This window comes from Carassius carassius, chromosome 29 (genome assembly GCF_963082965.1).
Source record: "Carassius carassius chromosome 29, fCarCar2.1, whole genome shotgun sequence".
Lineage (NCBI taxonomy): Eukaryota > Metazoa > Chordata > Actinopteri > Cypriniformes > Cyprinidae > Carassius > Carassius carassius.
The window spans coordinates 11,679,510-11,693,510 of NC_081783.1; the positions used below are offsets into that span (position 1 = coordinate 11,679,510).

General features: G+C 40.3%; 1 protein-coding gene across 4 annotated transcripts in view; it reads right to left on the minus strand.

Annotated features, from left to right (window-relative positions):
- Positions 1 to 442: 442 nt before the first annotated feature.
- The window catches only part of LOC132109624 (protocadherin-19-like), a 58,391-nt gene continuing 44,832 nt past the window's right edge, over positions 443 to 14,001 (minus strand). For all 4 annotated transcript variants that reach the window (XM_059515862.1, XM_059515860.1, XM_059515859.1 and 1 more), the window contains exon 5: positions 443 to 3,050. In XM_059515862.1, the coding sequence (XP_059371845.1) occupies positions 2,491 to 3,050 (560 nt within the window). In that variant the 3' untranslated portion in view covers positions 443 to 2,490. The remainder of the gene's footprint in view (positions 3,051 to 14,001) is intronic.

Here is a 14,001-nt window from a genome sequence, read left to right on the forward strand (position 1 = left end):
GCACTAGGTGTATTTTCTGCAGTCGTTTTTAATTTTTGCAATTAGCCAGAATCAGGATATCTAAAAACGATGTGGCAGAATGATTCCATGCTGAGGCAGTTCTTCAGATTGGACTGCAGCGAAAACTAATTTTCATTTGATTCTCATCGGTGCAGCCGCCATCGCCACGCACATTAGCATATTACTTTCAAGGAAAATTAACAGTAGATGTTCATATCACATTATAGATTTTAATGAATTATGGCAAGACAAAAGATCGCTTAAGAAAGGATAATTGCTGTATGCTGAACTCGGGTTGTGCTCATTACTTTTCAACAATGCCGTCTCGCTCTCTTCCTCTCCAGTTGAGGCGGATCTATTCCATTATGAGCCATTTGATGGCAAATTAAAAAGAGTGTGATGGAAACATGCAGAACTGATAAATTTAGACAAGGAGACAAAGTGGAGAACATTTAATAGTTTAATAATAAGCTGCAGTATACATTCAGTGATAATTCCGTTTTTCATGTTGCCAAAAGCTGTTTGGTGAGACCAGCAAAAACATTCAGCTACTAGATCTATATCTTTTTCACACGCTGCTGCTGTTTGTACTTCCCACATTATAAAACAAGTACGGTAAAGAAACTGATTTTGCAATTTATCTCCATTACCCGCTATGGCTACTCCACCAATTATTTTTTTTCCCTCTTACAGAAAAAAACAAACTTGTATGGTAGGGCTTGGTACAACCTTCGTAAATGATCTGGAAAAATGAGGGGTTTGCTTGATGAAAGATAGCAAAACTAGTCCATCTCAGAGCAACTGGGTTTGCTTTACATGTAACTTATATCCATTTAGCGCCTCTCAAATGCTTCAGAAATGAGTGGAACTGCCTTGAATGATTTGGAATGGAAGTGTTATTCTTACCCTTACTTGAGTATTAAGATTAAACAACAACCTGTTATCTTGAAAGTTTAATGTTTGCCGCAGTTTTTTTTTTGGTTTCTTTTGCTATCTCACTCTAAGCTCATTGTACTGACACACTACTGTTGGTGTTGATTTTTATTTTTTTATTTATTTTTTGTCTTTTTTTGTCTTTTTCTCTTTTTTGCCCACACAGAAACTTGATGGCACAAGAACTGACCAATAAGAAACTCTTTTACAACAAGGTAGACTGCAATCAACAGTGGCCAGGGGTAACATAGTGAACAAAAATTCAAGATCAATTGAGAGAAAAAAAAAAAAAAGAATAACAGAGTCAATAAAAAGGGGACAAATAAAGAAAAAAAAGCCAGTTAATTTCAAGTATAACTTACTGATAAAATAACTACACAGCATTAAATATTCTCATTATACATTTTAAATTATTTATAAAATATATTTTGGCATATATGTTTTTTTTTCCTTTTTGTGTTTGTGTACAAACGCTACTGTAGCTTTAGTTGAACACCAATGTATATTTTTTTCAGTTTTTACTTTGAAACAAAACATTAAAGGGATTGTCACATAACAACAGATTATTAAAAATGATAGTAGTAAACCCTAAACAGAGTTTCACATAGCAAGACGTAAGTGACGACCCCTTCTATCCTAGCCCCATAGTCAAAATCCAAAAAAAGTACAAGACCAGAGCACAAAGTTCTAGTAAACTGCGCTCCACTGGCTACAATCAGGAAAGGGCACAGGAGACTTCAAAAGCAACAAGTCTGATGGTTTTTTTCTTCTTTTTATCCATATATATATCTGGCTGTAAGTCTGGGGGATCGGTCTCTCCCTGTTCCAGTTTTTTCGGTGAGCTTGAGCTGATAGCGCAACTTCATTTAGCTCCATCTGTGATAAAAAATAAGCACTGTAACGTCCTCATGGTTTGCTGACATTGGAATGTCTTGAGGGAAACAGAGAAGGGTTGTCTTATCAGACCACTGAGAAGTCACTGAAATGAAATGAGATCTGCAGGAGTTTTCCTGTGCATTCTCCCGTGATCGGTCAGACTGCTTGTGTTAGACAGGAAGAGTCACACCATCCGAAGCGTCAGAGAGTCCCAAGTCCTCTTCGGGAACAGTGAGCGGTTTGGCAGCTGAAGCAAAAACTGCATACCAAAGAAGGCATTAGAAGAAAGTTAGAAGTCTCTTTAGAGTCTACAAGGCATGACTGTACGTGGGTGTCACCAGCGGTGCACTGGAAGGTCTTTCTCCTCTAAGGGTAAGACGTGAGGGCAGGGCGAAGCGTGTTGTGCAGCACACAGTAACCAGCATGTCCACTGCTGATAGACAATTGCAAAGAATGTACAAGCGTTGCTGTTACTACCAAGCCACGATGACAGTCTGAGCTCGCAGACACATTTTCAGCTTCATTTGTTCTATCTCTGGAGAATACGTTGTGCTGCACATGTGTCTCCCTTCCCTAGGCCCGTTCGGCTCGACGCTTGCAAAAGCACACAAATACACACATACGCACATGTCGACACACACTCGTAGTAGTGTATGCGCTCTGTGTACACGTGGGAGCCGGTTAAAGCACGATGTCCTTCAGCCGCTTGCTGCCTGGGGATTCCTTCTCACGGCCATCCTGTAGGAGTGTGTTGATCTCCCGTATGGCCGGCTCACTGTCTTTCCCCTCCGGCTGCCGCAGCAGACTGTGGTTGGCTATGCGCTCTGCGTCCCGGCATTTTAGCGTGTTGTAGGTGGAGGGTGGTTTGGACTGGGGGCTCTTCAGGTGCACTGGGGAGGTTATGGGGCTGATGGCCTCCCGGCCATTTCCAGCCTCGCGCACGGTGCCATTGGTCTTGGGGCTGCAGACGGCTGGCTCCGCTGTTTGCCGCCTGCCCCTCTGTTCGGCCCGCTCCTCATCCGAACCATCTTTGCCAAAGGTGGCAAAAGTCCTTTTGATGGTGCCACAGTCCTCATAGTGAGGTACGTCAACAGTGGTGGCCTCGATGGACAGAGCGATGACATTGCGGCCGTGTTCGGGAGACTTTGCTCTTGCTGGCATTGGCACCCGTGGCATCCAGCAGCGGTCCGAATGGCCCAGGATACGACATTCATCTTGGCAGTGGAAACCCTCTGACTGATCTGCACAGAGAGAGACAGAGGAAGTAAGAATTAGTTTTATTGTCTAAATCGTGCCGTTTGCACAGCTTCTGCTTATTTGCAGTTTCCTTCATGGATTCCAGGCACAGTTTGGTTTTGAGCTTTAATTTTTTCACCACATGTCAGAGCTGGTAATGGAGGGAAAAATACTGTGGCATGGTGAAGAGCTTTGCTCCATTTTTACGTAAGCTGGCTCTACTGCTTCAAAAAGTTTCAATGTTAGAACTTTCGAAGGCCTTTTAATAAAGCATTTAAAGGGTGCATTGCTAAATCAAAAGTGGATCCCAATCTTGTGAGTAACTGTTCACTCTGTTGCCAGGCTTGATGAAAGGAGGGTTTAGAATTGCAATCAGAGATTTCACAGTAAGGGACTCTGGGAAAGTAGCCTCACTGTTAAATGCTGAACATTGTGCTACGTCTCTGTCATCTAGCTGGCAGTTATAAATATGTAATGATGTTTTAAAGCTGTTGTGGAGTAAAAAAAAAAAGAACGATTTGTCTAAGCCAGTATTAATACAGATCAGTCCTTTGTTGTGTTAGAGGGAAGGGCTTTCAAACTGCTTTTTGAATCATTATAACAACAAAAAAACTGATCTTTCGCTTGCTCAAGTTGAGCAGCTCTCTGCCTTTTTCTCTTCCCTTTTATTTAAAAGAGATGCATCTGTAATAATCAAGGCAGCTCTCTTTTTATTAGCAGTCAGCCCAAAACAGCTTTCTGTGTGAGTCCTTTTGACTCCATACATATTTCATTATTGGCCATCTGGATAGACAAGCACGACAAGGGCACTCTCTCTGCTTAAATGTTTGCTAATATACACAACTGGCACTTGCATAACAAAATCGCTTCTTCAGAATGCTGTTTCCACATGCACCACTCACATATAAAAAATAAGAATCTAAATAATTATAGATTCACTGTCATTAAAATTCAGACCAAGCGCGATAATACTCATTATTTGTAATGTTATTGATGAAAAACAATAAATTATTGATATGTGTAGTTAATTTAGGCATCTGAATTTGTCTTTGAATGTAGGCATCACGACATTTCATCATATACATATAATACAAATCTTAAAAATGTTAAACATTCTTTTTTCTTTTCTTAGTATTTATATGGAAATCATGAAGCCTTTTATTTTTCAGGATTTCTTTGATTAACAGAAAGTTCAAACGAACACTGTTTATTTGAAATATGAATCTTTTTATAAAAATGTTAGTCATTAGAGTCACTTTTGATCTGTTTGCTGAATAGATGTTAATTTATTTTATTTTTTTAAACATTACTTTCCCCAAACTAAGCAGAAAAACTGATTTCAACATTTCTAAAAATAACTAATTGTTTCTTATATATATAGTATAAGCAACATTGTGTGCATATAGTCAATAACTGTTGACTATATATGGTACTATATATGTGTATTCCTGTAGCATGACATTCCAAAGGCACATTGATGAATGGTAATATAGAACTAGCAGTATTTGTAAAGCCAGTGGACACCTGTTATTGTTGTACAAATTATTTGTTGCATGACAGGTTCTCACACCGTCAATAAAAATAGTTGAAGAATCTACCAGACAGATGTTTGTTGACACATTTTGTCAGCTCCCTTATTGGTAAATCAGTCCAAGGGTTGAGACCTTGCTACACACTCGTAGCCCTCAGTGACAGCAAGAGATTGTGGGAAGGATTCACACATTTACATCTGGCACTCCAAGCTTGACGGCTCATCCAATTAAAATCACTAATTATCTGCTTTTCCTGCTCTTTCAGGACTCCGAGGGACAACACAGCTTTGGGCCCTGAATCAATATTTAAAGATTGGATCGTTGCTTTCCAAAATCTCCGCTGCCAAATCTGTCACTCTTTTAAAATGTGATCTGATGTGATTGACAGATTACTGGCTGAAGTCTGGTGACACTTCAGAACTCCTGCGGCACATGTGAGAAGATGAGAGCCCCTGTGAGTTTGTGTATCTGTGTCTCGGTGCATTACGAGAGAGGTTTGACCCACATATATAGACGGCAGCATCCACACCCACATACGTGCATGCTTCGTCATACTAAAATGCAGGCGAGCAGCAGGGAGAATGGAGAAATTAAATTGAAAAAGTAAAAAAAATAAATTGGAAAGTAAAGCTCTGGATTGACTACGGTATCTCAAGTGGCTCAAATTTAGCCCATAATTACCAAGCCCTGTGAACACACACACAAGTCCACATCTTGAAAGGGCTTTTCATCACAAAAAGTCAATGTTATCACCATAGCAACAAGGGTGAGTCTCACCATTATCCACATATTCAGCGAGCGACTGCCGAGGACACCACACCTGCCAAGGCGCAGTCTGCCTACCCAGAATTCCTTCTTCCATTTCATAAGAATCTGCTTTTCTACAGAAGCATGGATTTATCTGCATCCTGCAGATCAATAGGAGGCACTTTAACAAGATTCAAATCGTGTTCACCTCTTGAATGGGCAATATATGAAAAAAAGAGCGCATTTTCCAATTCCCGTTCCTTACGACAAGAGAGAGACACTTACATACATTGAATGTTGTCGTGTTTTTTTTTCGCGGTCCTTTAGGGGGTCTCCCGTGGAGCAATTCTCTTGTAAATTACATCGGCGTGAAAGCAGAACGCCATTAACAGCTCTCTCGCATCCTGTCAGTGGTTTCTCCACAAAACTCACAGATGTTTCTCTCAAAGGTCTGTGCTAACCACAAAACAAATTGCAGTAAGACATGACAGCCTGTCGACCCCTGACAAAACAAGAATCTCTTCCTATCTTCTTTGCCCTATTACTATGAGAGAGTGAAATATAATGCCAACAAATGGAGCAATTAAAGCTTCAATGCAGCCGATCTTTGAGTTGTGCAGAAGAGAGCAGCGAAAGGCAGACGGCCCTCCCACGGAGAATGTCTATTGAAAGTCATCAGGAAAATACGCTTGCCAATCAGTTCAGGGAAAAGACTTAAAATACAGTCCAGAGCACTATGTCAGAAGGAACATTGGCTGTCTATGATTTAAAGCCTACTAATTATGGTCTTGGCTTTGGCTGGAGGCGGAAGCTGCAATGTTTTCTCACTCTTCCACATTTGTAAGTAAAGCACAGAGTTTATGAAAAATGTCACAGGGATGAAAGTCCCACAGCAGTGCTGACTTATCGGAAATTTTGGGATTTCATTTTTGCACAGAGAGGATAAAAGAATGCATGAGGTGTTTTAAATTTGTGTACTGCAATCTGCATTCTGCAAGGCTGAAGAATAATGAATAATGCCACTTGTGATGCAAAGGCTCTCTTCGTAAAAACCCACCACTACTGTCAGCTCGCAATAGAACAACATCAGTTTACTTCATGAGAGAGGAGCCTAATCAGATGAGGTGGAGAATGAACCTTAGCTCGTTTGGTTAGCCCCGGCGACCGCAGGTCAGAGGTCACAGCAAGTTTGAAGGTAGACATGGCTGGTAAAAGATTGCACTTTGCTCTCTAACCATATCAGGGTTATGCTCCATTTAGAACTGAAGTGAGAATTCAAATTCACCTCCTGAATTTGAACTGATGTAGCAGACTGGATACAGAATTGTCATCTGAATGGAATTTAAATGAAAACTGTAATTCATTAAAAATATAACTCTACATTTCTAACTAGATTTTTTTTTTTTAGATAGATAAGGTGGAAAGATGGAACACTTCAATTTCCAAAAATGCATTACCTTTGATACATTTCTTTGAATAGCAGAAAATCAGTATGTTTCTCTTCCTGTCACTCCAATTCTAATTCAGCTTCCTGAACTCCAAATTTCAAACAACACTGCTTCATAAAGTGGGGTTTTAATTCATTACAATTTTTTGTAATTTGGAAAACAATTCTGAGCATCTTTTGTGTCACTGCCAGACTTTCATCTTGTTTGGAAGTTATTATGCTCTTCCTTGGAAAACGCACTTTCTTTTTTCTCCAAAAATACAGACACGAGTGCTGGAGGTCTGCAGTGTTGATGTAATGCGGGAGAGGGCCAGAGAAAATGCCGCTAATGTACCTGTTTAAATAGGCTCGGGCTCAGAGAGTATATGAGGGAGAGTGGGCATACTCAAATCCTCTCAAACACACTCTGCGACTGGGGATGTAATTGCAAACACGGGGCCCTGCAGTTCTCACAATGACACTATTCAGTCACTTTGGATTTACGGGCTCAGGGAAAGAACGTCATTTCTTTGAGGAACAAGGTGAAACAGCCGAAGAAACAAGCAAGACGTTCCTAATAAATCAAACCGTTCTGAGCTACACAATGATGCATTGGTTTAAAGATTAACTATATTAAACGTGAACATGTTTTGATGCACTTTTGAGCATAAGGATTGTATAAATCATATTTAGACACATTCTGCCTCAAAAAGCATTTATTTCTTCTCGTTTGTCTCTCGGTATTGTTGTTCCGTGTAGACTGATGAAACAATACAGCTGCAGCCGGCTCCTGTGAGAAGTAATATGCTGGAGTCAAATTAGTCTATCTATCTACCTATCTATCTATCTCTGGACCTTGCTGCTTACCTATTCTTTGTAAACGATGAACCATTAAACCATATGCCAGGTTTATTTGGATATGTAAGATTTGAATAAATATTTTGCAAGCATCAGTCATCTCATTCCCGTCATTCATTGCAGGCAGAGGAAGAGGCCGGGAGGTCTTGGGTGGCTTTGCGGCACGTCGGCCCAGGATGGGGGTCATGTTGGGAACCCTGTCTCCACACTAACACTATCGCAAGCTGCCATGCACAGGCTCCGACAAGCCAGGCAGACGCTGGGGGCTTCCCACGAGGGAGAGTCCAAGTGCTGCTGTCATCCCAGCCAGGCAATTCAGTCTGTGCACCATAAATCAGCCGCGAGCCCTCAGCCCTGCGGGACCACAAGATGGAGTGTGATGGTCTTGTTTTTACAAACAGTGGAGGAGGATGCGTCACTGAGCCACGAAGACGGCACTCGGTGCAGAGACCTTGCCATCTAGAGCAGCTCTCCAGCATTCTCACTCCATCTGCTCGCTCCCTGTCTTCCTCTTTTTTTTTCTCCCTCCCTCTTTCACACCATTCAGAAAATAATGCTGTTTCTGTCTTACCCCTGTACATCTGCTTCTCTCGGTCTTCTCCCCTCAATTCTGTGACTCTTTCAGGAAAGTGACCTTGACGTCCTCCGTCTTCCTTTGGTTTGGATATTAATTATTGAGGATATTATACTCGCTGCTTTGCCTTGTTAAGGACTGTCACACGGATGGCAAATCAAGGATTCCCTATGCCTGCTTCTGTGTCTTAACATTAGTACCAGTCAATTTGTCAGGAAATAAATCAGGGTCTGGTCTATCCTGCTCTGGTAAGTGTGTCTGACAGCCAGTCTCCTCAGTGAAACCATCTGCAGTCCTTTAGTCTCAAACACACATTGACAGCCAACTTATAACTTGGTAAACCACTTATCTGTGGTTTACCACCGCACCCTTCTTTTTCGACCACTGCCTTTGTGTGAATTAGTGCCATGGCTCCAAAATATGTCTCCCCGCCTGTCCTCCAGCCCCATCAGACCCTCTGTGGCTGGTCCTAGTTAAAGAATGAATTTCTAAACTGGTGCTGACAAACAATGCGGTAGCATTGCTTAACAGCTGTGTAACTGCATAAGGGAAAAAGTCATTGTGATGCTGTATTATGAATCACTTCGAAGCAAAAATGAGGTGCTTTATGTTGGGGAAGAGGATGGTGGAGGCTAGCAAATGGACTGCTTGATGTTGTGGTAATGAGCTGAGAATGTGCTTCACACAGGTACAATCTATTTCTTTACTTTATGGTGAGAGACAGTTTAGTAGCATTATTTGTTTACAACAGCATTACGGTGTAATTGTTACAAATGCATTTTATATACAGCTATATGTGATGATCCATTGCCAACATTTACTATGAACTCAGTCAGAGGATTTTAAAGCTTTTTGATACCATAGACTGCCAAATATTATGATCTGCCTTCTAGAGACCCCCTTCCTAAAATTAAACTAATATAAAAAATTACTGTAAATATATTATGTAATTCTTTAATATAATATAATATAATATAATATAATATATGTAGCTATATATTTTCAGTATCAATAGAATATATATTTTTTATGAATTAATGGTAACAGGCAAGTTCAAAGGTTTTTTTTTTAAGCTACCAAATTGCATGAGAAAATTTAAAAGCTGAAAGTATGAGCAGGTGATGACATGGAGCCATTTTGTGCATAAGTCATCTTAAGCATATTGTAGTCATGACTGTCTGCAGTGATTCAATTTAACCATTGAAATTAAAAGGTTGATTATGAAGGATGAATGTTTTCCATGGTAACTTCCACAATCTTTCTGCACTTTATTATATAGAAATCCAAAGCTTCAGAGCCACTATGTGCAGCTGAACTGAGCTAAAGGGTTAGAGTTAGGGGTGTAACGATTCACTCGTTTTCTCGATGCATCGATTACAAACCCTGCCGATTCATATGCATCGATCTTGAAACATGATTTTTGAATCATGAATCACCAATCTTGGACAGCAATCGATTCAAAATGCTAAGAATCGAATGAATCGCGATTTCTATAGCGATTCAATGCCTTCAAAATGTATACACATCAAATTACTACACGCACAAATTAATGGAGACCTTGAAGAGTGTTCGTGAATCGTGCCTCTTATCTGTCCTTCACGCGCTCCACTGTTTACCGACTGAGACTGTCACAGGATTGCGCTCGCGCTCCGTTCGTCTCTGACGCAGCTGACGTGTGATCTATAGGACTCGTGGCCAGTAATGCTAACGTGAAGTAGTTTTACTTTTCTGTAGTTTGTCAATGGCTCTCTGCATCTTACCCACGGAGTTGTATTTATTGCATGGACGGAGCAGAAATGTAAGTGTCTAAATCATACGCACAGATCCATTGAATGATAAATGTTTTTAAACAATGCAGATGAACCGAATATAAGGAAACTTTTAAAATTAACCACAGCATTAACAACGACCTTGAAATAAGAGCGCGAGATTTATCTGATAATATGCATGAAAGTAGCGTTTGTTTCATTAGCAAACAGACATCTAGCACGTTTTCTCTCAGAATCATTCGCTGATGGAGAGGAAAAGTTCAATAGAGATGACGACGTTTTCACACTGAAAGAGAAGCGATCTCGCGATAGACGTGCCAGGCTATATCTGCAGCTAAACTGAATAAAAGCAGAATGAACTGATGAAACTAAAAAAAACCCACAAACAATTTATGAATGATGCAGTGCTAATTGACATTTATTACAGTACAGAAACTATAAAGTATATTTTCTACCTTATTCTGTGCAGAAAATTTAAATAATTGCTAATTAAATGTAGCCTAGTATATAAAACAATCATAAAATTGCCATTAGGAAAAAAATATCGATTACAAATGATTGATTATTGTCCAGCAGTGTATTTGATTTATTACAGCTAATTAAAAGTAATTAAAAAAGAAGATAATTCCTTGTAAAAAATATATATATAATAATAATAATAATTATTATTATTTTTATATAGGCTACATACATAAAATTATTGTATTTGAAATTTCTGTCACTTCTGAAATTATGGCTACGCCCCTGGTGTGACAAAATGTTAGCTTATACATAATACTTTTTAAGCTCTTTTTTAAAAACTTGGCTTACATACATTTTTACGTATGCCATGTCGCATCATTAAACTAGCATTTAACAATGGACAAAAGTTTTTTTATTTTTTTTTTCTAACCTATGGTTCTCTAACCATAAATGCTACTGTAATTTGCCCCCTGACTAAGCATTTAAAGAATTTAGTAGAAGCATTTAAATAATCCTGTGAATGCACTTAAAGAATGCAGAATCGAATCCTTATAATCGAATCGAATTTAATTGTGAATCAAATCGAATTGAATCGTTCTAAATTTGCAAAAATCGTTCTTGAATCGAATCGAAAACCTATGAATCGTAATCGAATCGAATCGCTGCCTTGCCAAAGATTCACAGCGCTAGTTAGAGTTCCTTGAGAAAGGCCAGAGACCGACGTCATCTCCCTGCTGCCGTGCCACTGCACCCTTACAGCTCTCCACTGAATAGTGTCACGGCTTGAGAAGTAGATAGCATGCTAACACAGGGTCAAGCGACCTCTTAGAGGCCACTGATATAAAACATGGGGAACTATTTGACAGAAAAAAGGATTTTATGACTGTGAGTTTGGAAAATACAGATTAGCTCATTAGTGAACTAGCACAGAAAAGGCCATTGTAGTTCTCGATAATGGCGACCCCAAAATTAACCCTACTCCTAGATCTGGCACCCACTGAGGCACGCATACCAAAGCAGCCAGTCGCAATAGCCAGCTTTTCTATTCCAAAAGGATTGGTTTGTAGAGGACATCTTTAAATACTTTTACAAATGCTGCATTCTGTGTTTAAGCTTGACCGAGCAATGTAGCTAATTTACTCAGAAACCCTTGAGTCTGAGAAGAGCGAGAGGGGCAAAGTAGACAGCAAATTACATCTGTAAGGGGACGGGCTGGGCTTTGGGGGTTGAGCGTTTGGATGGGTGGGTGGGGGTGGGTGGGTGGAACGAAGGATGCAAACGCACTCACAGCAGTGAATTAAATCATTTGCAAGAACCACATTGCTGAAGTCAGTGAACACCCCTGAAATCTACTTGAAGCAAGCCTATGAGATATTCTTCTATTAGCGCTTTATTTGCTATTCATAAAGCATCCAGCCTAGAGAATGTATCTGGCTTTAGGGCATGGGTGGCAAAAATAGATTTGTGGATGGCTGAATGTACAGTTTTTCTTCTGTTTACTCTGTGTCTCTTGACCTTCCTTCTTTTTAGCTATTTTATTCAATTAATGCTTGCATACAGTTTGAGTTTAGAAAAAGATAAAAGAAAAATTAACTATAATTGGCCCTTTTCATTTCAGACGAATATATATATATATATTTTTAAAAGAACTGATTTCTATTTCAATATATTTTAAACTTGTAAAACAAAAAACAGTAACGTAAATGTCTCCACTCTCACTTTTGATGAATTTAATGCATCCTTGCTGAATAAAAGTGTTAAAGTATCTTTCTGACCCCAAACTTTTGAACGGTAGTGTATATAATCAGACATATTATGTATTAATGCATATAACATATATATCCTCAAAAGATAAATGATTCATGGACTGACCAAAGCAGAAGTGGCTATTTAAAGCCTAAAAGAATAGTTAACTTCCTCTCACACTGACTGCTATTGCTTCGTCTTCCTTCAATTGTGCTATTGAAATGTTTTTAGGTTGTTTTTAAGCATCTTGTTTTATTCAGTGGGAATAAAGCCGATGCCCTGTTCCTGTCAAGCTAAGACTGACACAAACACACCTGGACACAGTGCAACCTGAGTGCCTAAAATCAATGTGTCTTCTCTTCAACAGCTGGGCCCAAATGCGTCAACCGAATACTAATCTATCCAGACTGTCATTCCCTGTGCGACGCATGAGAGCGGACTGCTTGTATAGACTCTGTTACATAATTAATGCAGTGTGCCTTCTCATTCAGGCATGTTCACGGTGTCAGTCTTGGCTATGCATTTTATAGTCCGTTTTATCTTGTTTTTCAAGCTGGCCAATCTTATTCGCTTTCTTTCATTCTTTTGTCTTTCTCTTCTGTCTCTCACTCTCTACTTCCTGCCCATGTCTGAGTCTTTCTCCTATTTTCTTTTAACCGACTCCCTCATTATTTCCAACGTGCCCCTTCCGCCTCTCTCCTTCACATTCTATCTTTTCAGGGAGACTGCACACAGTCCGACTGCTTGTTAATGTCCCATTCATCCTTATTTTTCAGAGTTGATTTACCTTTGCATATAAAGACGGTTGGGAAAGTGCTACCTGTAACAGAAGAACCGCCTCCCATCATATGTCATTGCTCAGCATGACAGGAGATGGCAGCCAATAGGAGGAGCCCTGCTGGCTCACCTGATGCTTAAAGTGGAGCTGAGGTGTGTCAAAACCCAGGTCCAGGTGCACTGTAGCCATGCAAGTCGGTAACCGTCTGTCCTCTCACCAGGGACATCACACACCGATTTCTTTTCACATCCCTATGGACACTTAAAGTCTCCCTTTTAATTAGTATTTCAATAGTCTCCACATGCCCAAAAACAGCAGCTCTCGCCAGCCATCGCAAATGCTGTGTAGTACTGAGCAAAATTGACAGGCGGATTGGCACTGCAGCTGAAATGGCAGCAGACCTTGCCTTGAATCGCAGCCAGACGGTGGGGAGGGGACATATGTGATTGCTCATCTATATGCTGCAAAAGCTTACCTTAAAGAAAGCATGAGTCATGCAGCTAGCAGAGACTCAGCAGTGGGGCGTATTCCTCAGTGAAAACCCTGAGATCTCAAACAAGAGGAAAAACAGCATAGACGAATGTCAGACTCGAGTCAAAGGAAGTTAGTGGGTCAGTGGCGATGGAAGGCACCCGGTTGTGCCAGAGGGGTGGTTGGGTTTGCGAAAGGCACAATGTGGGCAGTGTTGCTGTGGCTGAAGTAAATTGGATTTCCCTGGTGCCCACTCCTGGCCACATGCAGGGCCGTGACATTAAATGCCCTTACCCATGACAGAAGAATAAGAAGAGTACAGAGAAAGGCACTCGTCTTAAGAAGCCCTACTGATGGTCCCCAGTCACCTCTCGTGCTCTTTCACAATTCCAGCTCAACTGGGGTGGTGCTGGACTGCAGGGGTCAGCAGCTTGGGTTTATGCTATAAAAAGTGGCTGCAGAAAGTATTAGGACACTTGAATCACTTAAAAGATATGAAATTTTGTTCAAGACTATTAAAATATTTACCTGCAAATGACTACTTATCTAAACCACTTTTTTCAGTTTTGTTGTCGGTGAGATTAGGGTTTTGA